At 40.0% G+C, this 21,677-nt stretch overlaps 1 protein-coding gene and 2 non-coding genes across 7 annotated transcripts in view; all 3 read right to left on the reverse strand.

Annotated features, from left to right (window-relative positions):
* Positions 1–317: 317 nt before the first annotated feature.
* pum1 (pumilio RNA-binding family member 1) overlaps positions 318–21,677 on the reverse strand; it is an 83,116-nt gene continuing 61,756 nt past the window's right edge. For 3 of the 5 annotated variants that reach the window (XM_059654393.1, XM_059654395.1, XM_059654392.1), the window contains 9 exons: positions 21,305–21,550; positions 20,278–20,545; positions 17,878–18,007; positions 16,726–16,860; positions 13,707–13,844; positions 12,857–12,982; positions 9,397–9,518; positions 5,708–5,900; positions 318–2,508 (listed from right to left, as the gene is read on the reverse strand). In XM_059654393.1, coding sequence (XP_059510376.1) covers positions 2,377–2,508; positions 5,708–5,900; positions 9,397–9,518; positions 12,857–12,982; positions 13,707–13,844; positions 16,726–16,860; positions 17,878–18,007; positions 20,278–20,545; positions 21,305–21,550 — 1,490 coding nt within the window. In that variant the 3' untranslated portion in view covers positions 318–2,376. The remainder of the gene's footprint in view (positions 2,509–5,707; positions 5,901–9,396; positions 9,519–12,856; positions 12,983–13,706; positions 13,845–16,725; positions 16,861–17,877; positions 18,008–20,277; positions 20,546–21,304; positions 21,551–21,677) is intronic. The other 2 variants (XM_059654396.1, XM_059654394.1) reach the window with 1 other exon arrangement.
* Positions 11,898–12,030, reverse strand: LOC125465211 (small nucleolar RNA SNORA76). Its single transcript, XR_007250204.1, has one exon. It is a non-coding gene; the product is annotated as a small nucleolar RNA SNORA76 (small nucleolar RNA).
* LOC125465206 (small nucleolar RNA SNORD103/SNORD85) lies at positions 20,950–21,040 on the reverse strand. The gene has a single exon (XR_007250199.1). It is a non-coding gene; the product is annotated as a small nucleolar RNA SNORD103/SNORD85 (small nucleolar RNA).

Below are 21,677 nucleotides of genomic sequence, written 5' to 3' on the forward strand. Positions count from 1 at the left end.
CGTTTTTCCATGAAATTTAAAGCTTCAACTACAAAACCTAGCTCAAATTAAAACTGCAAATTTAGAAGACGATCAACACTTTATATTCAAGATTTTCAGACAGATTTCACAAATGCCAGAAGTGCATGCCCTAGTGGACATCCTGAAACTCGCTTAAAATGGGAACTTAGTTCCTGTTTCTTTCCCCTCAACAGAACTGAGAGAAATCAGAGAAACAAAAACTTTAAATATAAAAGGGTAATCACTAAACAGAAAATCCAAACTCTCTCAAAATGTTACAAACCATGTTAAATGTAAAATAGCTACCATGGAAACGATTGAATTACTAGCTCTTTTAATGATGTTTTCCAAAAATGTCTAACCAAACCACCCAGAGTCTTTTTTAAAACACGAGTACAGATTTTAAAGTACTGTTTTTTTTTTCCAAAATAAAGAGCACGCATTGTTTTTAGAGACAATCTACACAAGAAAAAAGTTACAAAAAATATTTGCAGAGGCCAAGCATACACAGGTTTGTTAATTATACACATATGGTTACAGGTGTACTTGCAAAAGTTCTTCTGGAAATATACACAAGGCTTTCTGTAAATGTACATCATGAATGTAGTGTTACATTTCTATATTCAAACCAAGAAAATTGACAGTATCATACATTCACTTACAAGTAGACAAAAAATGCAAAATACAGGTATCTTCTGTACAAAAAGGGTAGTCCACACTTTACAAGATGAACAGGAAGTTTCATTTCCATGGTAACTAGGGATTCTGTTGCTATGCACAATTTGTTCTACTGTCACAACAAAAAAACATTACAATATTTGTAAAAGTTCTATGTGAACAGAATATTAATTTTCCACAACATTTATAAAGGAGAGAGACTACTGTTCCATCGAGTGACAGGTTAAAAAGAAAGCAAGTGTTTTACATTCCCTAAGCTGTATAAAGATAGAACATTTTCCTTCAAAAATTTACTTCTGATTGAAATTTACATTGTACAATACTATATGCTAACGACAAAAGGAAAAAATGTGAATATACACTGAAATGCACATTTTGTCTTATTTTTGTTTTTCAAAGGGTTAAAGTTGGTTCAAACTTTCCACATTTACATTATAGAGGTTTACAAATGTACAATTGTACAGTCAAATTATGCTCCACTACTAGGGTACATTTTAGATACAGATAGACATCAATTTGCCAAAAAAGGAAAAAAACTACAAATATATATGCAAAGTCTACAACAATTATACACTACATATTTATAAGCAAGACCAAACGTTTGGTTGGATTTCATTTTGTTTTGTTGTCTTCCTCATGCTGAACATCTGCAAACAACACAGCCACCTTGGCATGTTTGCATTTTCTTAAAAAAAAGTTGTGTTTAATCTATATGCCTACCTGTTGAGGGAATAGAAGGCAAACCGCACACCTGAGCGCACAAAAGCTCTGCACAGGTGCACAAAAATAAGAGAAATTCTATTCCACAGTTGAGTTCAACATGAAAGAAAACCAAACAGCACATCTGGAATTCAAAAGGTCAGAAGGCAGGGAAGCTAGGAGGCAGGGGCACTCATGCAAATCATAAAAACAGAGCAGGTATTCAAATTTAAAAACACCTACGGGGGTTAAGGGAAATCATGAAAAAAAAGACACTCAAAGTGCCTGTTTAATTAATTTATTTTTTTTTACAAAATAACTTCCATTTTAAAGTTACTTGTTATATGTTTGAAAACCTGTATAACTGATTTAAATATAAATCTGCCAAATAATTGCCAAGAAAAGCTCATGTCCATAATGAAAAAGATAATTACAAGTAGATTTCAATTTCTTGCATATCTTACTGTCACAGCAGGAGTACATTAGAACTGAATCTGCATGTAACAAGCCAGATTTCACCAAAAACACCCTGAACTTTTCTACTTTTTGTACATTTAAGGGGGGGTGACAAAAATATCACAATTTTGGTGTACCACGTACTTTTTTGTAATCTTAAACCTTATGTACAACTATTTCTATACATCACTGAGACACAGTAGAAAAGCAGGGCAGTGATCAATTCTAAAAAAATTAACCAAAAAAAAGAGTGTGAACATCTCCTGGAAAAAATAGGACTTTGGGAATTGCTAAGCATCATATATATATATACATACATAACAGGCTTAAAATAAAATTTATAAATGCTTTCACTGAAGATACTAAATTGGTTTGCTCTTGATAGCATGTTATGGCAACCTAAAACCAAGGTGTTTTTTTGTAGTTAAGAGCCTGCAGGGAGAGAGGATTATGCTGCTGGTTGTTACATCAGTCAATCACGTTTAGTCCCCCAAAAAAAGGAAAGGTGGGAGAAGGAGTTGTTCTGTTTTATGAAATTCACATTTACAGCATTCCATTCGGTGGCCCACCAATTGGACCCAGGTCCACTCCATTCTTCATATAATATTTTTCAAGTTTGGCCAAGATGTGCTTTCCATAGGTGTACTTGCGAAGGGTTGCAATGTGAGGTCTGATCTGGAAAATAATTTAAAACAGCAAATTAGCAACATCATGGGGGCAAGAGCTTCTCTATCTAGCTGATGGTGTTACTGATTAGCTTGAATCAAATCTCTCAGGCTGTGAAACATCTTTAGTAAGGGCAAAACTATTGCTAGCCAATGCTTATAGTTACACGTACTCACTGCAAATTGACAGCAAACACATTAAGTGAATTGTCACAGTGCAATCACAGGATCTGACATTTAGGAAAATGTGAGCTCCTGAGAAGTGTTTCCCAATTCAACCACCAGCATGTGCCTAAAAAAAGCTTGTTCCATCAACTGATTAATAAACAGTGAAGCACTCAATACATTACCAAATTCCAAACTTAAACCAATGGCCTGCTTTCAAAAATACATACAGAATAGCTATCTTAAATGGCAGTGCTAAAATATAGCCCAGCAACACAATGAAATAAACAAGTTTACAACTCAAGAGGCTAAAACTATCGCAAACATTTATAAATTAATGCAGCAGAAATGCATTTCTTTTGGCAGCTCACTTGAATAATACACAATTAATTGCTGATGCACAAAGCCAGGAGACACCACACTCCTTCCGCCAAAAAAATGGCTAATCTGTGCTGAGGTAGCTCATCTCAGGAAGGTAGTATGCATTACTGAAATTGATTCTCAAGAGAGGATTACACAGCTAAAGATCCCTCTTCCAGGAGATGGCTGCAGGGTCATCTTTTGTTCAACAGAACAGATCACTTGGACAACAGAAGATGACTCAATCTTACATCCATCAGCATTAACTCAAAGTACAGGCACAGCTCTGAACACCAAGTGGAATATGCAAGTTAGCTACCACAAGGGCATGAGACAGTAAAATTTTAGTGTTGGAAAGTTCCCAGGCTGGTTCAAAACTGCAACAGGTTATAGGAGCTTTCATCTTCAGTCTTTCGGCTATTTATTAGCAAGTAGAAGCGCTTAAGCAAATCAAAACACTGCTACAAGATCAAGATGTTTTAACAGCCACTCACAGCCATTAGTTTTAGAAAGATTCAGTAAACAGAAAGGGGGCATGCATGTGTTTTAGCTCATCTATCTAGATAAGTGTTTTTTAAAACCCTATACCTGCACATACGCGATTAATAATTCCAAGTATCACATTCAGAAAACTGTCCCTAAAAAAACTCCTGATCTACAACACTGCATAAAGGTACATTATTAATATGTTGTCATTATGTACAGACAAACAAGGTAATGAAACCATATTCTTCCATTATGAAAATGTATTAAAGTGGGGTTGAATTCTGTCCGACTATCCCAATGCCATGATCTCCTGCCTTTCAAAACTGCTCCAACTAATGACTGAAACTGATCTAGACTCAATGTGTGATGGAAGTTGAATGTGAAGTTCATTTAGTAGTCAACGTACAATATACAGAGCACAAGGGAAGCAAAGCACTGGGGAGCTGAAGTGCACAGGGTTTTTCCAGACTTATCTTCATTTCCTCTTTCTGGAGCATTTACAAGTTGAGTCATTCTGACATAACTCCCTCCTAAGTAAACAAGAAGTTTGCAGCCAGAACACATGACAATCACATTCAGACTGCATCAGGGAACTGTTATTCAGGTCTGAAATCACCAGCTGCCATGTTAAACCTGATGAGTAACTGGGTGCTAAATCATACATTGTCAGCGTGGCACTGTCAACTGTACATCAATATATCCTGAGATCAAGCCTGCCCAGTGTCTTACGCACGTAGACTATCATATCAATCTAAGATCCATTAGTACGGTGATACTGCAGGATATATTCTCTGAATTAGGTTAACCTGAGGCACCCACCTCACTAATCAGGATGTAAAACAACCTCTGGCAATATCCAAAGAGGTCTTCTAGATCCTAGCGATGATGGGCCCAAACAGATACCCACAATAAATGAACTGGGCATTTAATCAGTACTATCTATGGTACTGACTGACATATAACCTGTTGACTAGTTTCCCCATACGGCTCAATACCTACAACATTATACATTAAATGATGTAAAAGACATTATATGCATGAAAGTCTTGCCCCTCTTTGAAACAAAATCCACTAAACAATTTCATTTCCGAATATTATTAATGTACTACCATTCTTCTGTGGTCTTTCATCGTCTTATTCAAAAATCCTCCAATTCAAACTTGTGCTGCAATATAGGAATTTTGCGTGACATTGAAGTGCAGCTGAAGATGGAACATTGTCAGAAAGGACATTACCTCAGCAGTTTCACATTACAGAATTGAGAATTGCAGCTTTTGAGAACAATGCCAAACTACTCGGAAAAACCACTCCTTCCACTACCGATGCTCAGTAGCTGCAGAGTGTGCTATCTATAAGATACACTGCAGAAATTCACCAAGGATCATCAGACAGCACCTTCCAAACCCATGACCACTTCCATCGAGAAAGACAAGGGCAGCAAATATACAGGAACACCAGCAAAACACTCACCATCTGACTTGGAAATATATTACTGTTTCTTCACTGCTGCTGGGTCAAAATCCTGGCATTCTCTCCCTAACAGCAGTGCGGGTCAACCAACAGCAGGGGAACTGCAGCCAATTCAGGGGAAACGCAGCTCACCACCACCTTCTCAAGGGCATCAAGGGATGGGCAAGAAATGCTGGACAGCTAACGACGTCCACAAATGAATAACACAGGCAACAAAACTCAAATGCAAAGCTCCATTCCATTGCTTTTGACCGTATATTTAGTTCAAAAGTAACAGTACAGGAATATCTGGTGTTCAGCTTCATGTACATTTATTGGATGTTTCAGATTTTGGAAAGCTGGTGAACCTATGTTTCTTTGAATTGTTCATTTGACAATTAAATTACTACTTATACTTTTTTCACGTTTGATGTAAAGGAGCAAAAAAATCCATTAAAAGGCTGGAGCTGGAGGAACACAGCAGGCCAGGTAGCATTAGAGGAGCAGGAAAGCTGATTTTTCGGGTCGGGACCCTTCTTCTGAAGAACGTCAGCTTTCCTGCTCCCATGATGCTGGCTGGCCTGCAGCTCCACATTGTGTTATCTCAGACTCCAGCATCAGCAGTTCTTACTACCTCCATGAAAAGGCCATTTGGTTGAAGGAAGCTTTTAAAATTAGTTCTCCTCCGCAATCTCAGGCAATTTTAAGATGGAACATTTCAACATTGCAATTGTGACCACGAAACCTACCTTGTGCATCACAATCTTGCGTTGGGCTGGCTCTGCCACATCAATCATCTTCTGTACCACATAGTTTGCATACTGATCCTTCATCATAGTGTATAAGGCACTGTGAGGACCATCGTTAATACTGCACACTTCATCAATCAGCAGAGCTCGCTCAGCACGAGAGGCATGGGTCACACACTTCTCAACAACATTGCTGCAAAAAAAAAAGTCAAGTCTGTGATAATTGGAACATTCCAGACCCTTGTGTATGATCAAGACACCCAATCAAGTTACTCAAAATTGTGACGCACTTTTCCAAAACAACAGAGGGAGAAAGAAGTTCCCTTTAGCTAGTGGGTTGGTTTACAAGCACGGTAAAAAGGTAGAGATATAAATCGAGCAGAAAATTATTACAGATTTAATGCTCTAGAGTGCACTACATGAAAAAAAAGGTGATGGAATCAGATTTCACAGCAGCTTTCAAAAAGCGACAGAACATGTAATTGGGGAAAAAAAAACTTTATTGTTAAGGGAGAAAGCTGGGGTAAAATTGGACAGCTCTTCCAAAAAGCTGGTACATACAAAACAGGTCACATCATCTACTTCTGCATGACTACACCTTACGAAGGTGACTATCACTAGCGGGAGAGACCAAAATTCTGTCTAAGCTAAGAATTACATAGAACATTACAGCACAGTACAGGCCCTTCGGCCCTTGACGTTGTGCCGACCTGTCATACCGACCTGAAGCCCTTCTAACCTACACTATTTCATGTACGTCCATATGCTTGTCCAATGACGACTTAAATGTACCTAAAGTTGGCGAATCTACTACCGTTGCAGGCAAAGCGTTCCATTCCCTTACTACTCTCTGAGTAAAGAAACTACCTCTGACATCTGTCCTATATCTTTCACCCCTTAATTTAAAGCTATGCCCCCCTTGTGCTCGCCGTCACCATCCTAGGAAAAAGGCTCTCCCTATCCACCCTATCTAACCCTCTGATTATTTTATATGTTTCAATTAAGTCACCTCTCAACCTTCTTCTCTCTAACGAAAACAGCCTCAAGTCCCTCAGCCTTTCCGCGTAAGACCTTCCCTCCATACCAGACAACATCCTAGTAAATCTTCTCTGCACCCTTTCCAAAGCTTCCACATCCTTCTTATAATGCGGTGACCAGAACTGTACGCAATACTCCAAGTGCGGCCGCACCAGAGTTTTGTACAGCTGCAGCATAACCTCTTGGTTCTGGAACTCGATCCCTCTATTAATAAAAGCTAAAACACTGTATGCCTTCTTAACAGCCCTGTCAACCTGGGTGGCAACTTTCAAGGATCTGTGTACACGGACACCGAGATCTCTCTGCTCATCTACACTACCAAGAATCTTACCATTAGCCCTGTACATTGCCTTCCGGTTACTCCTACCAAAGTGCATCACCTCACACTTGTCTGCATTAAACTCCATTTGCCACCTCTCAGCCCAGCTCTGCAGCTTATCTATGTCTCTCTGCAACCTACAGCATCCTTCGTCACTATCCACAACTCGACCGACCTTAGTGTCGTCTGCAAATTTACTAGCCCATCCTTCTACGCCCTCATCCAGGTCATTTCTAAAAATGACAAACAGCAGTGGACCCAACACCGACCCTTGCGGTACACAACTAGTAACTGGTCTCCAGGATGAACATTTCCCATCAACTACCACCCTCTGTCTTCTTTCAGCAAGCCAATTTCCGATCCAAACTGCTATATCTCCCACAATTCCATTCCTCCGCATTTTGTACAATAGCCTATTGTGGGGAACCTTATCGAATGCCTTGCTGAAATCCATATGCACCACATCAACCGGTTTACTCTCATCTACCTGTTTGGTCACCTTCTCAAAGAACTCAGTAAGGTTTGTGAGGCACGGCCTACCCTTCACAAAGCCGTGCTGACTATCCCTAATCAATTTATTCTTTTGTAGATGATTATAAATCCTATACCTTATAACCTTTTCCAACACTTTAAACTAAATGAGCCTTACCTCAGTTGTTGGTAAACTGTTTTGTTTAAATTTTCTCTGATACAAACATCTAAACTACAGAAGTAAGATCAGAGCAGCACACAGAAAACAATTTTTCTTGCGTGACAATATGCCCGAATAGTTAGACACTGATGGTCATCTCAACAACGCACAGAATCCATAATACTAACTTAGGGGAAAATGGAGGGACAGGAAATATTTTTCACATTGAAAATAATCAGTAAAACTGCCAATAAGTGATAATTTACTTTAACTTGTATGGCAGTGCATCTCCAATTTTGAAGCTTTTAAGTAACATACTGCACCAAAATTGAAGTTGCTAGGAATAAGCAGCACGGGCAGCATAAATTTGCTAGATAACAATAGGCACACACAAACTAGGCACACAGTCAAAGAAAAAAAAACAACAGAAGGCCACTCAGGATTGGAGTCTGCTCCATTCAATAACAGCATCCCTGATCGGATTATTCCACATTCCAATCTGGGCTGGTTTTGGGATGGAGTGGGGGGAGGGGAGATTTTGAAGCTGGTGAAATCCACATTGATACCATTAGGCTGCAGGGTTCCCAAGCGGAATATGAGTTGCTGTTCCTGCAACCTACGGGTGGCATCATTATGGCACTGCAGGAGGTCCAGGATGGACATGTCATCTAAAGAATCGGAGAGGGAGTTGAAATGTTTCGGGTCTGAGAGGTGCAGTTGTTTGCTAACTTTGTCTGCAGCCTAATGGTATCAATGTGGATTTCACCAGCTTCAAAATCTCCCTTGCCCCCACTGCACCCCAAAACCAGCCCAGCTCGTCCCCGCCTGCCTAACCTGTTCCTCCCCTCACCTATCCCCTCCTCCCACCTCAAGCTGCACCTCCAAATCCTGCCTACTAACCTCATCCCACCCCCTTGACTTGTCTGTCCTCCCCAGACTGACCTATCTCCACCCTACCTCCCCACCCATACTCTCTTCTCCACCTATCTTCTCCTCTATCCATCTTCAGTCTGCCTCCCCCTCTCTCCCTATTTATTTCAGAATCCTCTCCCCATCCCCCTCTCTGATGAAGGGTCTAGGACTGAAACGTTAGCTTTTGTGCTCCTAAGATGCTGCTTGGCCTGCTGTGTTCATCAGCTCCACACTTTGTTATCTCGGATTCTCCAGCATTTACAGTCTCCATTATCTCTGTGTATTACATGTTCGCTGTTTGACTGGAGAATGTTGTCCTGCCATCAAAGAACTAAAGTCTAGATGATTTAGGACTTACTTTGGAACCTCAGTGCTTCAAACAAGAAGCACATTACAACTTCAAGGCAACTTTTAGACTGATCAATAATGTACAGAAATTCAGGTCAAAAAAGACAGAAAATAAAGGGACAAATCAGATCAGCATTAAAATTGAACAAAACTGAAATCCAAGGTGTTCTAACTCATCCAGCTTAAAGACAAAAAATATGGGCAAAATGAAAGACCATTAGTATCTGCTTTCAATAAGAAGCGGATGGATTGCCATTTCCAAAAAGTGGGCAACAGCCTGAACAGTGCATTTGATTTAGTCAAATCCATGCAAACTAGTGGTCCCGATTAAACGTTAATATAGCCCCAATGTAAAGATACCGCAGTCACTTAAAAGTCAGTGGCCTAGTTAGTGTGCGACTAATCCCATGTTAGGTGGGACTACTGAAAAGTCAGAGATACCTGGCAAACTTGTGCTGGCTCAGAGCCAAGACATTTCCTCTGATTTCAGACACAATCTTGCTCTTGTCTTCAGGGCGGCCATGTTCCAGGACATGTTGAATAACATAATTCCCATACTGATCCTGTCAAGATGAGAAGTAAAATAGTTGGAACTAATATCAGATCTGAGAGTATCCACCACCTTAGTAGGTACCTTCCTTGATCAAGAAGCCAAAATGACATTATCCCAAACTAATTACACAAATGTGCTTATAAACAAAGCTAACCAGAGGTTTAATTGGAGATAAATACTCATTTATTACTATGTCTAGCAAAATACTTCACTTGGCATGAGGCAGGAAAATGCTCCAAGCCTTTAGAAACAAACCACTGCCAGGTGCGCAAGATCAAGGCAGTGACTTTCTTTCCAATTCACAAGTCATTCTTAAACATACCCTATACATCTTGGCATGTGGGGAATTCCCTATCACAAAACAAGATTTCTTTCTAAACAATATCACCACCTGCCAACAACTACCTCCCACCTCCAAATCCTAACTCTGACGTAGCCACAGCTCCTGCTGTGCATTCGGATTTGTGCTGTGTTATCAAGAGAAGAGAGTAAGTGGAAGGCTGACCACTGTAGAGTCGTTTGTTTTTTATTGATAGATTGCCTTAGCCTTGTAGATGTCTTGGTAACATTGTCTACACCCTGAATACTTGTGACTGAGTATGGTGAAAATACTAAGCAGGAAGGCACTTGTAAGAAAAAAGACAACTGTTCAAACTTATAAACAAGTAAACGTAGTTTCCCAATCACCTATGAAAATAAAACACAGTTATGGTGTAATAAATTCTGAAATCCTGACCAAATATTTCTCTGCTACGAAGAAACGTTTCTGCTCTATTTGAATGCTTAAAGGCACAAAACCAGCAAACACTGGTGACTGCTATGGCCATAAAAACAGCAGAAAGAGAGGAAAACCATTTATCAAGTTCACTGGGAAAACAAACAAGAATGACAGGAAATCAATGGTCCCAATGCACTTATTGTGAAAGGGACCAGAGTCCAGCTCCTCATCCACGCACAGGGATAACGGATATTTTTGCAGACACGAATTAAACGTTTCAGGTCATTTTTTAAAAACAAATTTCACTGTATCAGGTACAGATCTATTCTTTAGTCAAACTGATATTTTGTGGCATTTCTCCTAGATACACATGGAGCAAAGGAGACGTTTACAGAAGAATTACATAATTCTCCATGCTGTTTTGTAAAAGAGGCAAGGGAAGAAGCAGAATTTAAAGCCATGTAATTTTATGCTAACATAATTAGTGGGTGACAGGAGACGAAGAGATAGATGGATGAATTTGATGTGAAAAGGTTCAAGGGGCTGAATGGCCCCTTATTTGTATGCATGTTTGGAGAATTAAACCAAATTCAGTCTTGACGCCCAGATTTTTCTTGTTTACATGATTTTCACACCCTAAAAGACTAGTAACACAAAACATGAACTCTGCTTCTCTCCACAGTTGCTGCCTACCCTGTTGTGTCTTTCCAGCATTTTTGTTTCTCAGGCTTTCAACATTTGCAGTATTATGCCTTTTCAAAAACATTTCTTACACTGTATCAGCAGGAAGAAGCTAAATGTCTGACATCTATCATGGGAAGTGAGCACTATTGCTCACCCCTACGTATCTTTTGGAATTACTGTAGCCAGTCAGGAGCAGGTGCACCCACAGTACTATTGGGGAAGGAATTCCAGAATTCCGACCCAACAACAGTGGAGGAATGGTGCTATAGCCCCAAGTCAGGGTGATGGCAGCTTTAGGGAAACTTCTGGTAATTATCCTTCAAGAACTGAGGAGGAATAAAATGGTGAAGACTGTGCCATCATCACTGAACATCCACACATCTGGCCTTATGATAGAGGGAAGGTCACTAATGATGCAGGCAAAGATGATTAGGCCTAGAACAGTAGCCTGAGAAATCATTGGATACAGCAAGACATTGATGCAACTACCACAAGCTACCACATGGAAATTTCCTCAATCCCCAACTGCCTTCAACTTTGTTAGGGCTCCCTGATGTCCTATTATGTCAACTGCTGTTTTACATCAAGGCTAATCCCTATCACGTTGCTACTGGCATTCAGCTGTTTTGTCCATGATTGCAGCAAGGCAGGAATGAAGACAGCAGCCAAGTGACCAATATAATATAATAGTGCCTATTGGATCAACAATCTTCATGCTTCTACTGCTGACAACAGCTCTCAAGGGTTGCTGCATCCCATGGAAGTGAAAGCTGCCATAGTCCCAGAGGACCACAGTCATTAGAGACACATGACTGATAGCACATTTAACTTGATGGGTCACCGCTTTCAGGTCAGTTAGCGAAGTTGAGAAAGCAGGGCCATGAGGACATCAACCAGTGTTGGAATTTAACCAGTCTTTGGTGTCATTCTGCATCACAAACCAGCCTAGTCAACAGAGCCAACTGACCCTCACTCTTTGCTATAAAGTTATGTCACCTGCACTTAAAAGAACAAGTCAGTGTTCAAAGCTGACAAGTTCCAGTTATAACAAGCATATACTGTAGCACTGCTGCTTGACCTGCAACACGACAACCAACGCATCACAGGTTCAGTGCAGTGCATAAAAAAAATCCTCCTGGCACCAGTGGGCTGTTGTGTATGATGTCGAGAAATGAACAGATGCCAAATTCACCTCAAGCTTCAAACTTTCTTCAATTAAAGTTGCTGGGACACATTTTCAAATAATTCCACACTAAATATAGCAATACTTGCAAAATATTGCACAAAATTACTGATTGAAATATCCTAAAGATGGTCATGATGTATAAGACTGGATGAAAATTCAAGAATGACAGTATAACCTTTATTGAAAATCACCAGTTAAAACCAAGGCACCAAATGCCCCATTTTGCTGCTCTCTCTGAAACATCAGCCTTGACCTTATTAGCACTGATCTGTCCGACTCTTCTGGGTACGAGCATCACTACAAAAGCAAAATCTAAGCACTTACTCCAGGGTGACAGTTCAATGAAGCATTAATGGAGTGCTGCATTGTCAATGGTGCCATCTATTAAATGAGATATCAAGCTGAAACCCTGCCTGCCCCCTCAGATGAATGCAAAATCCAACTGGTTCTATTTGAACAAAACATGGGGAGGGTAGGTTTTTCCCAGGAACTTTCCTATAATTATCCCTTAAGCAATATCACTGGCTATTATCTCATTGCTGGTCAGCACAGAAGACTATTAGCATGACTCAGGATATAGAACACAGGGCTCTTGCATTTTGAAGCAAATCAGATATCACTGCCTGCCTGGGAGGCTTCAATTAGCAATCACAACAGAGTGTTAAGTGTCACTCTTTAATCTACTGCCTAATCCCACAGTCCATTGCAGAATTATAGCAACATATATAGCCAGCTGCCTCAGTGTGAGCGGGACACATACCTGAACTAACTGTTCTGTATGTTGATGAAGCTCTTCCAGAATAGGCAGGGTCTGCTCAGGCATGCAATGCTCTAAGATCCGCTGGATAACACGGCAGCCATAGGGGTGGGTCGAGAGGGCAAAAACCTATTGACGAAATCAAAGCGGTCAATGATAAGCCTTTAATAGTGTGGGAAAAGAAGAGACGTTTTGAAGTAGCGTGTAAAGTAAATAGACCATGTCTTTGAAATCTTTATCTTGTGCAGTGTGTTATTTTTGGACTTAGATCACGATGTGCTCTCCCAGTCTGCAAATAAGGATTCACTGGTCACAATGTACACACCACTACTCTGGGCTTGCAGAAGGGCATGTGATTAAATCGGTGCTATAGGACTCATAAGTGGGCAGCAAAATAGCACAGCTATTCCAAAGATTTGAAAAATGACTTGAATTTTTATTTGCTTTATATTGTAAATCATTACATCTAACACTCCAAATCATGCTATTTTTAGTTAGAAAACAACAGGTGAGCTTTCACACTTAACGATGCAAGTCAGTAACTGAGGCAGCGGAGATGGTTCAATTCCTAATGTATTTTGAAGTAACTGGCCTTTGCTGTAGTGGCAGTAAAGATGGCGCAGAGTTTCACTGCCTCAGGGTATCCTTACCTGATTGCGAGTGTTACGTGAGGACAGCATTAGCTTCACCTGTGATGCTCCCCAAAGTTAAATAGCATATTGACTGTGTGTGTCTGTGTGTGTGTGTGCACACAAAACAAATGGTTAATGAGGTAAAGCACTAACAGCACATCCCAACAGGAATGAGTGCAAGGGAAGATTAAAAATAGCTATAGTCTCTGATCAAGCCATACCTGTCCTTGGAAAGCATCAATGATGAACTGTAAGGATTGTGGCTGTACACATTCAATACATTTCTGTACCACATGGTTCCCATTCTGATCCTTGACACATTTTAGGACATGTCCATCAAGTTCCTTCACCATTTCATTCTGTATACAATAGGGGAGATGCAGAAAACAACACTGATAAAGGTTGATATTAGCCTTTCTTTGCTGGATTAGGTCAACGAATCACCTCATTAACACTCTGCAAAACTTGTATTTTATTCCCTCAGCTCTTGAACCATTGTATAGGCATTTTATAATTTAATTCTGCAATAGAAATCTGCCTTCCACATCTTTAAATCAAAGTCAACAAATGCAGCAAGACAGTATTGTGAAAGACACACCAGAGCTGAATGAACATTCAAGATACATATGCTAAAATGAACATTTCCAAACATCTAATGCAAAACTCTCAGCTCCCCACTGGCAAAGCTGAAACAGTAAAAAGGGAAACAATCTCCTAGAAGGACACTAGAGATTTTATGCTACAACACAGATTATTTTCAGGCTATACTGCTACTCCAGGGCATAACATACAAACCTAATAGAAACAGTGATTAACATTAGTGTCAAATAGATTGACATGTAGTTCAAACATGGCCTACTTTGTAGGAAGCTTGCCTCAGAAGTTAAAATGCAAGGATTCAAGCTCCAATCTAAAACTCAATTATTTTTAAAAAAAACACGGTGTTGACACTCCAGTGCAGTACTGAGAGTTTACTGTCAGAGGTCACATGAGATTTTTAACAGAGGCCCCTTCGGGCCTATTAAGGATCTCACTGCATTAGTAAAACCAAAAGTAGGTGAATTACCCCTAGTGCTCTGGCCAATCAGCAACACAAAAATCACATTATCTGGTCATAATAACATTGCTTCGGGAGTTTGCTGTGTACACACTCGTAGCTGTGTTTCCGCTCTGCACTGCGGAAGGACTTGGACTAACTGTCAAATGTTTTCACATGTCTGGTAGTCATGAGAAATGTTACGTAAATGCAACTTTTTCTTTATTAGGAACAAATTAAATTAATAGCAAAATTACACTGGAGAAAATATTCTGACAAAAATCCTAGATCTGCAACACCACCAATTTAGAGCGTGTTCAAAAATAAACAGATACATAATAGATTTATATTGCAATTTGAGAAGTACTTGCTGCAATGAGGGAATTGATTACTGAGGTATGTGGAAGTGTGCACGCGGTCAGCACAAGAATCAGAGCTGCCAGGGGTTAAGGAGAAAGAAACTTAAATTTGTAAGTGGTAATCAGTGAAGAGTTTCTCTAATTCAGATGAAGATGACATAGGCAGATTTGTCCCAGAAATTATAAACACATTAATATCCAAAAGCAGGATGGGACTTTAAAAGGTCAAAGTGGCTGAATCCAGAAATATGGAATTGTATACTGGTACCTGTGCTTTCAGTAACCAAGGTCATTATCTCTGGAATTCACTCCCTAAACCTGTTCCCCACTCTTTCTGGAAAACTCCCAGAGAACCTGCCTCTTTGACTTAACTCCTGGTCACCTATCAAGGTCTCATGTGGCTTGCTATCAAATTTTGCTTTCTAACACGGCTAGAATACGCTTTTGTAACTTTGGAATTTTATTTTAACTTTGCCATTACCGTGCTCTTTTGTCAGAAGACAGCAAAATTTACTGTCAAGTGTCTATTCTGCAAATGAGTGCGGACGGTGTGTGTTAAACTGCATACACATCACAGGTGATGTGGACACTACTCCTATTCTAGCCGGGGTCAATGTAAGAACCAGCAAGAATCCTGGCAAAATCTTCCCTGTCCTTAGCCAGTGCCACCGATGGCACCAAAAACAACGTTCAGGTGCATGGGGCCGTCCTTAATTAACAAAGCCAGCAGGGGCCTAATAGCAGAGTCCACCCCCTGCAAATGCGGAACCGACCTAAATCTATCCTGCCTGTCCATGTATTTCTTATTTGTCCTGTTAAAATATTTGTGATTGGTGGTTTTCTTGTATTAATTGTCTCTTCAGTGGATAAATTCAAAATTTAAATACCAAACTGCAACTACAAGCTCTAGGTAAGCGAGGAGCAAAATCGATTTACCTTTCATATTTGACCTAAAAAACATTGTCTACATAGTGTGGCGTATAATAAAGAGAGACATTTTATCCTTCTGCCTGGGGCTACCAAGGAAGGTATTTCAATTCAAACTGCATGTGTTACTATACTAATAACATGAACATGTTGGGGCAATAATTTTGCGGTGGACACGTCACAGAAAAGTCGGGAATATGGTAAATAGCTACATAGTAAACAGTAGAGAACACAGGTTGGCAGACAGACACGCAACTAAATATGAAGTGATGATACATGTTGCTAGCTCAAACAAGAGCCTTTATATGTCAAATGGTAAAAGTCTGAAGTGAATACAACAGAGATCTTGGGGTATTTCTGCACAAGTCAGTGAATGCATGAGCAGATCACAAACCAGGTAACAGAAGATTTGGGGTCTGGATTTTAGTACAAAAGCCAGAAGGTTATGTATTACACATGCAAAATTCTGGTTTGGCCTTAGCAGGAGTACTGTGCCAAATTCTGGGCACACTTTAGGAGGGACATGAACACTGTGATCAAGAGGTCCAGGCTAATAGTCTGCAGACATGGATTCAGGTGCAATATGGCAGTTGCTGACTTTAAATTTCGTACAACAAAATCTGAAATTATGAGGATTCCAATTTGCAAAAGTAGGGTGAAAAGGCAGGAAAATGCAACTAAGTCATGAAGGGCATTTGGAGATACATTATACAGTGAGCCAAATGACATCCTTCTGCATCATTCGGATTGTGCGGTCTGTGATTTCCATCCTGACAAATTAACTGACAGAAAACATATAAAGTTCACTAATACATTTACGATTCTATTTGCTCCTAACACTTGCTTAGTGGTAGATCTCATGAAAATGGCTAATATAAATACTTGAATCAAGTGTTCAAAAAACAAATTCAATCTTACAATGATCTGCTGGTCTGGGGGAATAGATTCCAGAGCTTTCTGTATCACACGACAGCCGTACATCTGCAACGCCAAAGATAGAACATGTCCACGAATACGTTGAGCTAACGCCAGCTTCTGATCCAAGCTTCCAAACTGAAGAACATGGAGCAAGTAAATTTTACCAGAACAAATTCAGCCATTCCACCACCTACATGTTGTCATATAGAACCGCACAATATCTACAGCACAAACAGGATATCGTTATCCCTCCACACAAGCCTCCTTCTACTTTATGTCATGTTAGCCCATCCGCTTATTCTATTTGTTCTTCATAATCACACTATTTGACATGTAAATTTCACATCACACACTATACTCAAGGCAAAGATGTTTCTCCAGAGGTACGTTTGAAAGATTTCCATGGAAAACTGCATGTAAATGGGTTGAACTCAGGATTTAATAAAGTTTGTGCTTCCAACCAATGAGCAGATGGTATATTTTTAATTTTTTTAAAAAAACAGCAAGATCTGCTATGTTCCTTTCATCTGTAGCTGAGCCAAACACTAGCAAAGCCTCAGGTTCTATTTCCAGTTAGGGATTTCAGCCACAAAGCCGTGGAAGGCACACGGCAACTTATTCCCATAAACTTGAATTAAGAATAAATAAAACTATTCTCATGAGCATGAGGTAGCCTTCCTGCTGGAGGGTACTCGAACGTGGATCAGACCAAGATTAGGCTGGGAGTTACACAATGTCGCCTGCATGGCACAAAGGAAGGGCAAAACTAGGCAAGAAAGTGTACGCGTGGAGAGAAATGAAGGAACGAATCTAACATGCCACTATTAAATATTTCAAAATTAGAGAGATTCCCAACATGTGCATACATTTGATTTTTTAAAACAGAGAGGTAACCCAATCCACCAATCTGAAAATTCGACGTTGCTTTTAATATATTTGTCTAATGTTAGTCCAATGTGCAGGCATTAATTAGTAATGTTTTCCTTGGATCTTTAGCATCAGCAAAGTAAACAGAAACTCTTCTCAAAACTCACTAGTAAACAGAAACTCAAGCCATAATTCCCCTAGCCTTGACACCATACCTCACAACCCGCCTGGTTTGGACAAAATATCTTATGAATGGAGTGTAAAGGCATCAAGTTTGCTACTTACCTCAAAGAATTTCTGAATTACATAGTTTCCAAAAACATCGACCATCAGTTGATAAGCTGCCTGTAGTATTTCATTAAAAACCAGCTGTCTTTCAGCAGGAGTGGCACGTTCCAATTTAAGTTGAATAAATCTATAGGTAACAAAATATTTTCAAGGGTGTATATGATGGCAATACTGAAACTACAACTTTCTACTCCAAGTATTATTTTAAGGAAGTGACGTGAAAGGCTCTATCATACCTACCAAGTGAATTTTGGTCTCTTTGTTCTGAAATTAACAGCCACTTGGAATGTACAACTTGGGTTACGTACCAGGCAAGAATATTTCCCTGCTGTCCTGGTTGCCAGATGTAGCTCATTCCTGCGAAACCCCACACATAACAAATTTTCCAGTCTTGGCTCTGCCAACTTTTGCCCACCAAAAACAGAAACTGAAATCTCTCCACAAAAAGAATCATTCGGGTAATCCCAAATACCTTCCCAGGACAGCAGCAGTGAACATCTAAGTATATGCACACCTGGCAGAAGCCACACTCACCCCAGAGATGCATGCAACAAGTGGTGAACCAACTACATGATGCAGTTTAAGTACCTGGCTGCTTAAACTTCAGATTGTAAAGCAGAAAATTTTCACAGTGTTCACACAAATGTAATATTCAACCATTCAGAAACAAGTAAACGGATGCTTTGCAGAGAGAGTGGGAGCGAGAAGACAGAGAGCGCGAGATCTCCTACGTCAATGTAAAATGTTAATATATGCGGCCATATATCATAAACTTCAGCACTCCTTCACCCAAACTTGTCATATAAACGTACCTCATCACTCCAAATGACTTAACAGTTGCTGCTGTGCATTATCATACAGGCTTTATCTACTCACAGTGCTGGATGAACTGTGAAGTACAGAACAGCAGCAACTGTTTTCTTATATGCTTATGTGCATTTCCACAGATAACTCAGTTCTTGGCAAAATGTTTTTGTACTCAGAAGCTTTGTGGAAGCATGAAATACTTTTTGCCTCATTTGCTTCTCTGCACGGATTGCACTGTGATAACATAAAAATAATTTGGCACATTCCTTTCAAACCAGTACTTGTATTTATTCCAAATGCACAAACTGTCAAGTGGCTGTTAAATCTTGTGATGAAACTGCCTTTTTTTTTAAAGAAAGTACAAAAGTGCCAAAGATAATAATTAGTTTTCCATATTTTCTGAGCATCTCAATTTAAATGAGCTCATCAATCAACCAGTTTAAATGCATCCATCAGGTTAAACAGGCACAGTAAGAAGTGCAAATGCTAGAGAATCTGAGATAACAAGGCACAGAGCTGGATGAACACAGCAGGCCAAGCGTCATCACAGGAGCAGAAAGACTGACGTTTTGGGCCTAGACCCTTCTTCAGATTTTCTAAGAAGGGTCTAGGCCCAAAACGTTAGCCTTCCTGCTCCTCTGATGCTGCTTGGCCTGCTGTGTTCATCCAGCTCGACACCTTATTATCTCAGGTTAAGCAGGCACATGGCTAGTAGTATTTAGCACAAATAGTCATGAAAGAAGCATCTTAAAAAGCAAAGTTCTGAAGAGGCAGTACAAGCCAGGCTAAACACATTAAAACAAACGACTTAAAAGTCTAATTACAAGAACCACATATTAAGACAGAATTAATATGGAAGAACTGTGGACGCTGTGTATCAGGGAAAAAAAAACAAAGTTGCTGGAGAAGCTCAGCAAGTCTGGCAGCTCCTGTGAAGGGAAAAACAGAGTTAACGTTTCAGGTCCGGTGACTCTTCCTCAGAATGGACAGAAAGACAGAAGAACCTTCCCAATAAAGCAAACATCCAAAGTTTGCTCACTTGTACTTGCCTTTCCCAACATCATTCCCTTTTAGATCGGCTTGATTTGTTTAAGTATTTTCTCCATCTCCTTTTGAAGTGCTCATGTTTGTTCAGGCACAGGTATAAGTACCTGAACTTATAGTACCCTTCAAGTACTTTCATCAAGTAAGCTGGGCTGTGTTCAAGTATTAGCAGCCAATTTGACGTTTTGGGATTTGAACGAGTCCAGATCTGACTTCAATTCTATTCTTACCAACAATCAGGCACGTGCATTTAACAGAAAACCTACTCAATCAAGTGCGGCACAAACCTAGCTGCAACATTGACCCCAAGTCTAAACATAGTGCTCAAGTTGCTACCTGGGACAATACTGCAAGACTAGGGATCAAAACTGACACGCCTTTTCTGATTTGTCTCACTGAGTTGAGCAATGATCAACAGCTTAACTAAGTTTGCAGTGAGTTGATGCTCAAGTCTAATGCATTACTTCTGCACTGGCAGATTTTGATGAATCAATAGTCTTCCCCAATTTAAAAGTACTTAGCTGTATTTAAGTGATTTCACCATACCTTGAACCGTGTTGATCCTGAGAGAATTCCATGATGTGGCCTGCTATTTCACGCAGCTGAAGGTTTGGGTAGCGGTTATTACGGAAGTCTTCCAGTAATCTGCTGCGCCCGGATGGCATCACATCAGACATGCTATACCGCAGGCGGGATGGTGGAAACAACTGACTGCTGGAGCTAAACAGACTGGAGGCACTGTTGACACTTCGGTACTTGGCTTCAGCACCCGGGGCAGCAGAAATAAATCTTCCACTTCCATTAGTCAGCCCACCTGTGATTACAAATGTATCAAAAGGTTGATATTATTTCAACCACCATTTAACTACATATTGTTAATGCTGATTCTAAAAATCACACGATAACATTTTTAAATGGTCGGCAAGTTCCTCACGGTAGCTCAATTTTTTAAAAAATGGCTTACTGTTGAAAGGTGTAGACTATTTCAGTGAGTTAACTTACAGATGAGTAATGCTGAATAAGTACAGTATGTGCAGTACAACATTAGTGGCAGGTTTACATCATCCCAATCAAGGGGATTCACTGCGACTTGAAGCCAACAGGCTTTTTAAATTTTATGCAACAGAACCAACTTAAAAGTAAAACTCTACGTGACTACACACTAACCACTAATTGACATGCACACAAAAACACATTGCTAAAACAATGAGGTGGATTACTGGCTCAGCCCATGAGTACAAAAACTAGTCTCATAAACGAGCAGTATATAACAGCTCTCAGTGAGGGCAAGTGTGTCATCATCGCCAAGTACTGCAAACACCTCCAGCCATTATCTGTGCACACAACTTCAACCAGATATACAAATTTTCCCAGCAATAGTATGTCTGCTTTTAATCAAGGCATTCAAAGTCAGTCTAACAATTTAGAAAAACACATCGCAGTCTGCTCATAAAGCTGTACTTTTTGGCTTTGTAAAATTTCAGATATTCCTTTTGTTTTAAAACTGCTTTAATTTCTGGTAGACGTAGAAATTTGCAACAAAGAAGATCTTTGTAATAAGAGAGCTACCCACCCCTCTTACCCAGGTTAAGGCTCGATGATGATCCATGTGATGATAACGATGGTGGTGGTGTTAGCGAGTGGCTGGGACCCTGGTTCGGAAGAGGCATCCCTACTGGGCCAGGAGATGAAGAGAATCCTAACCCATTGTAAAAGTTGTGGCCAATGGGAGCAAGGCTGCTGGTCGTTCGCTTGTACAGATCAGAGCTACCAGTAAGGGAGTCTCTTCGTGAGCCACTGCTGGTGTTGGAGCTTCCAACTTAAAAACAAAGTTGAAAATAAGTTATTACTTTTGATCACCGATAAAAAAAATCACACATGCATATCTACAAATTGACCTGTCCGAGTCTTTGTGATAAAAACCAACTCATTTTCGTTTAGCAACT

The sequence above is a fragment of the Stegostoma tigrinum genome, chromosome 24 (assembly GCF_030684315.1).
Source record: "Stegostoma tigrinum isolate sSteTig4 chromosome 24, sSteTig4.hap1, whole genome shotgun sequence".
NCBI lineage: Eukaryota > Metazoa > Chordata > Chondrichthyes > Orectolobiformes > Stegostomatidae > Stegostoma > Stegostoma tigrinum.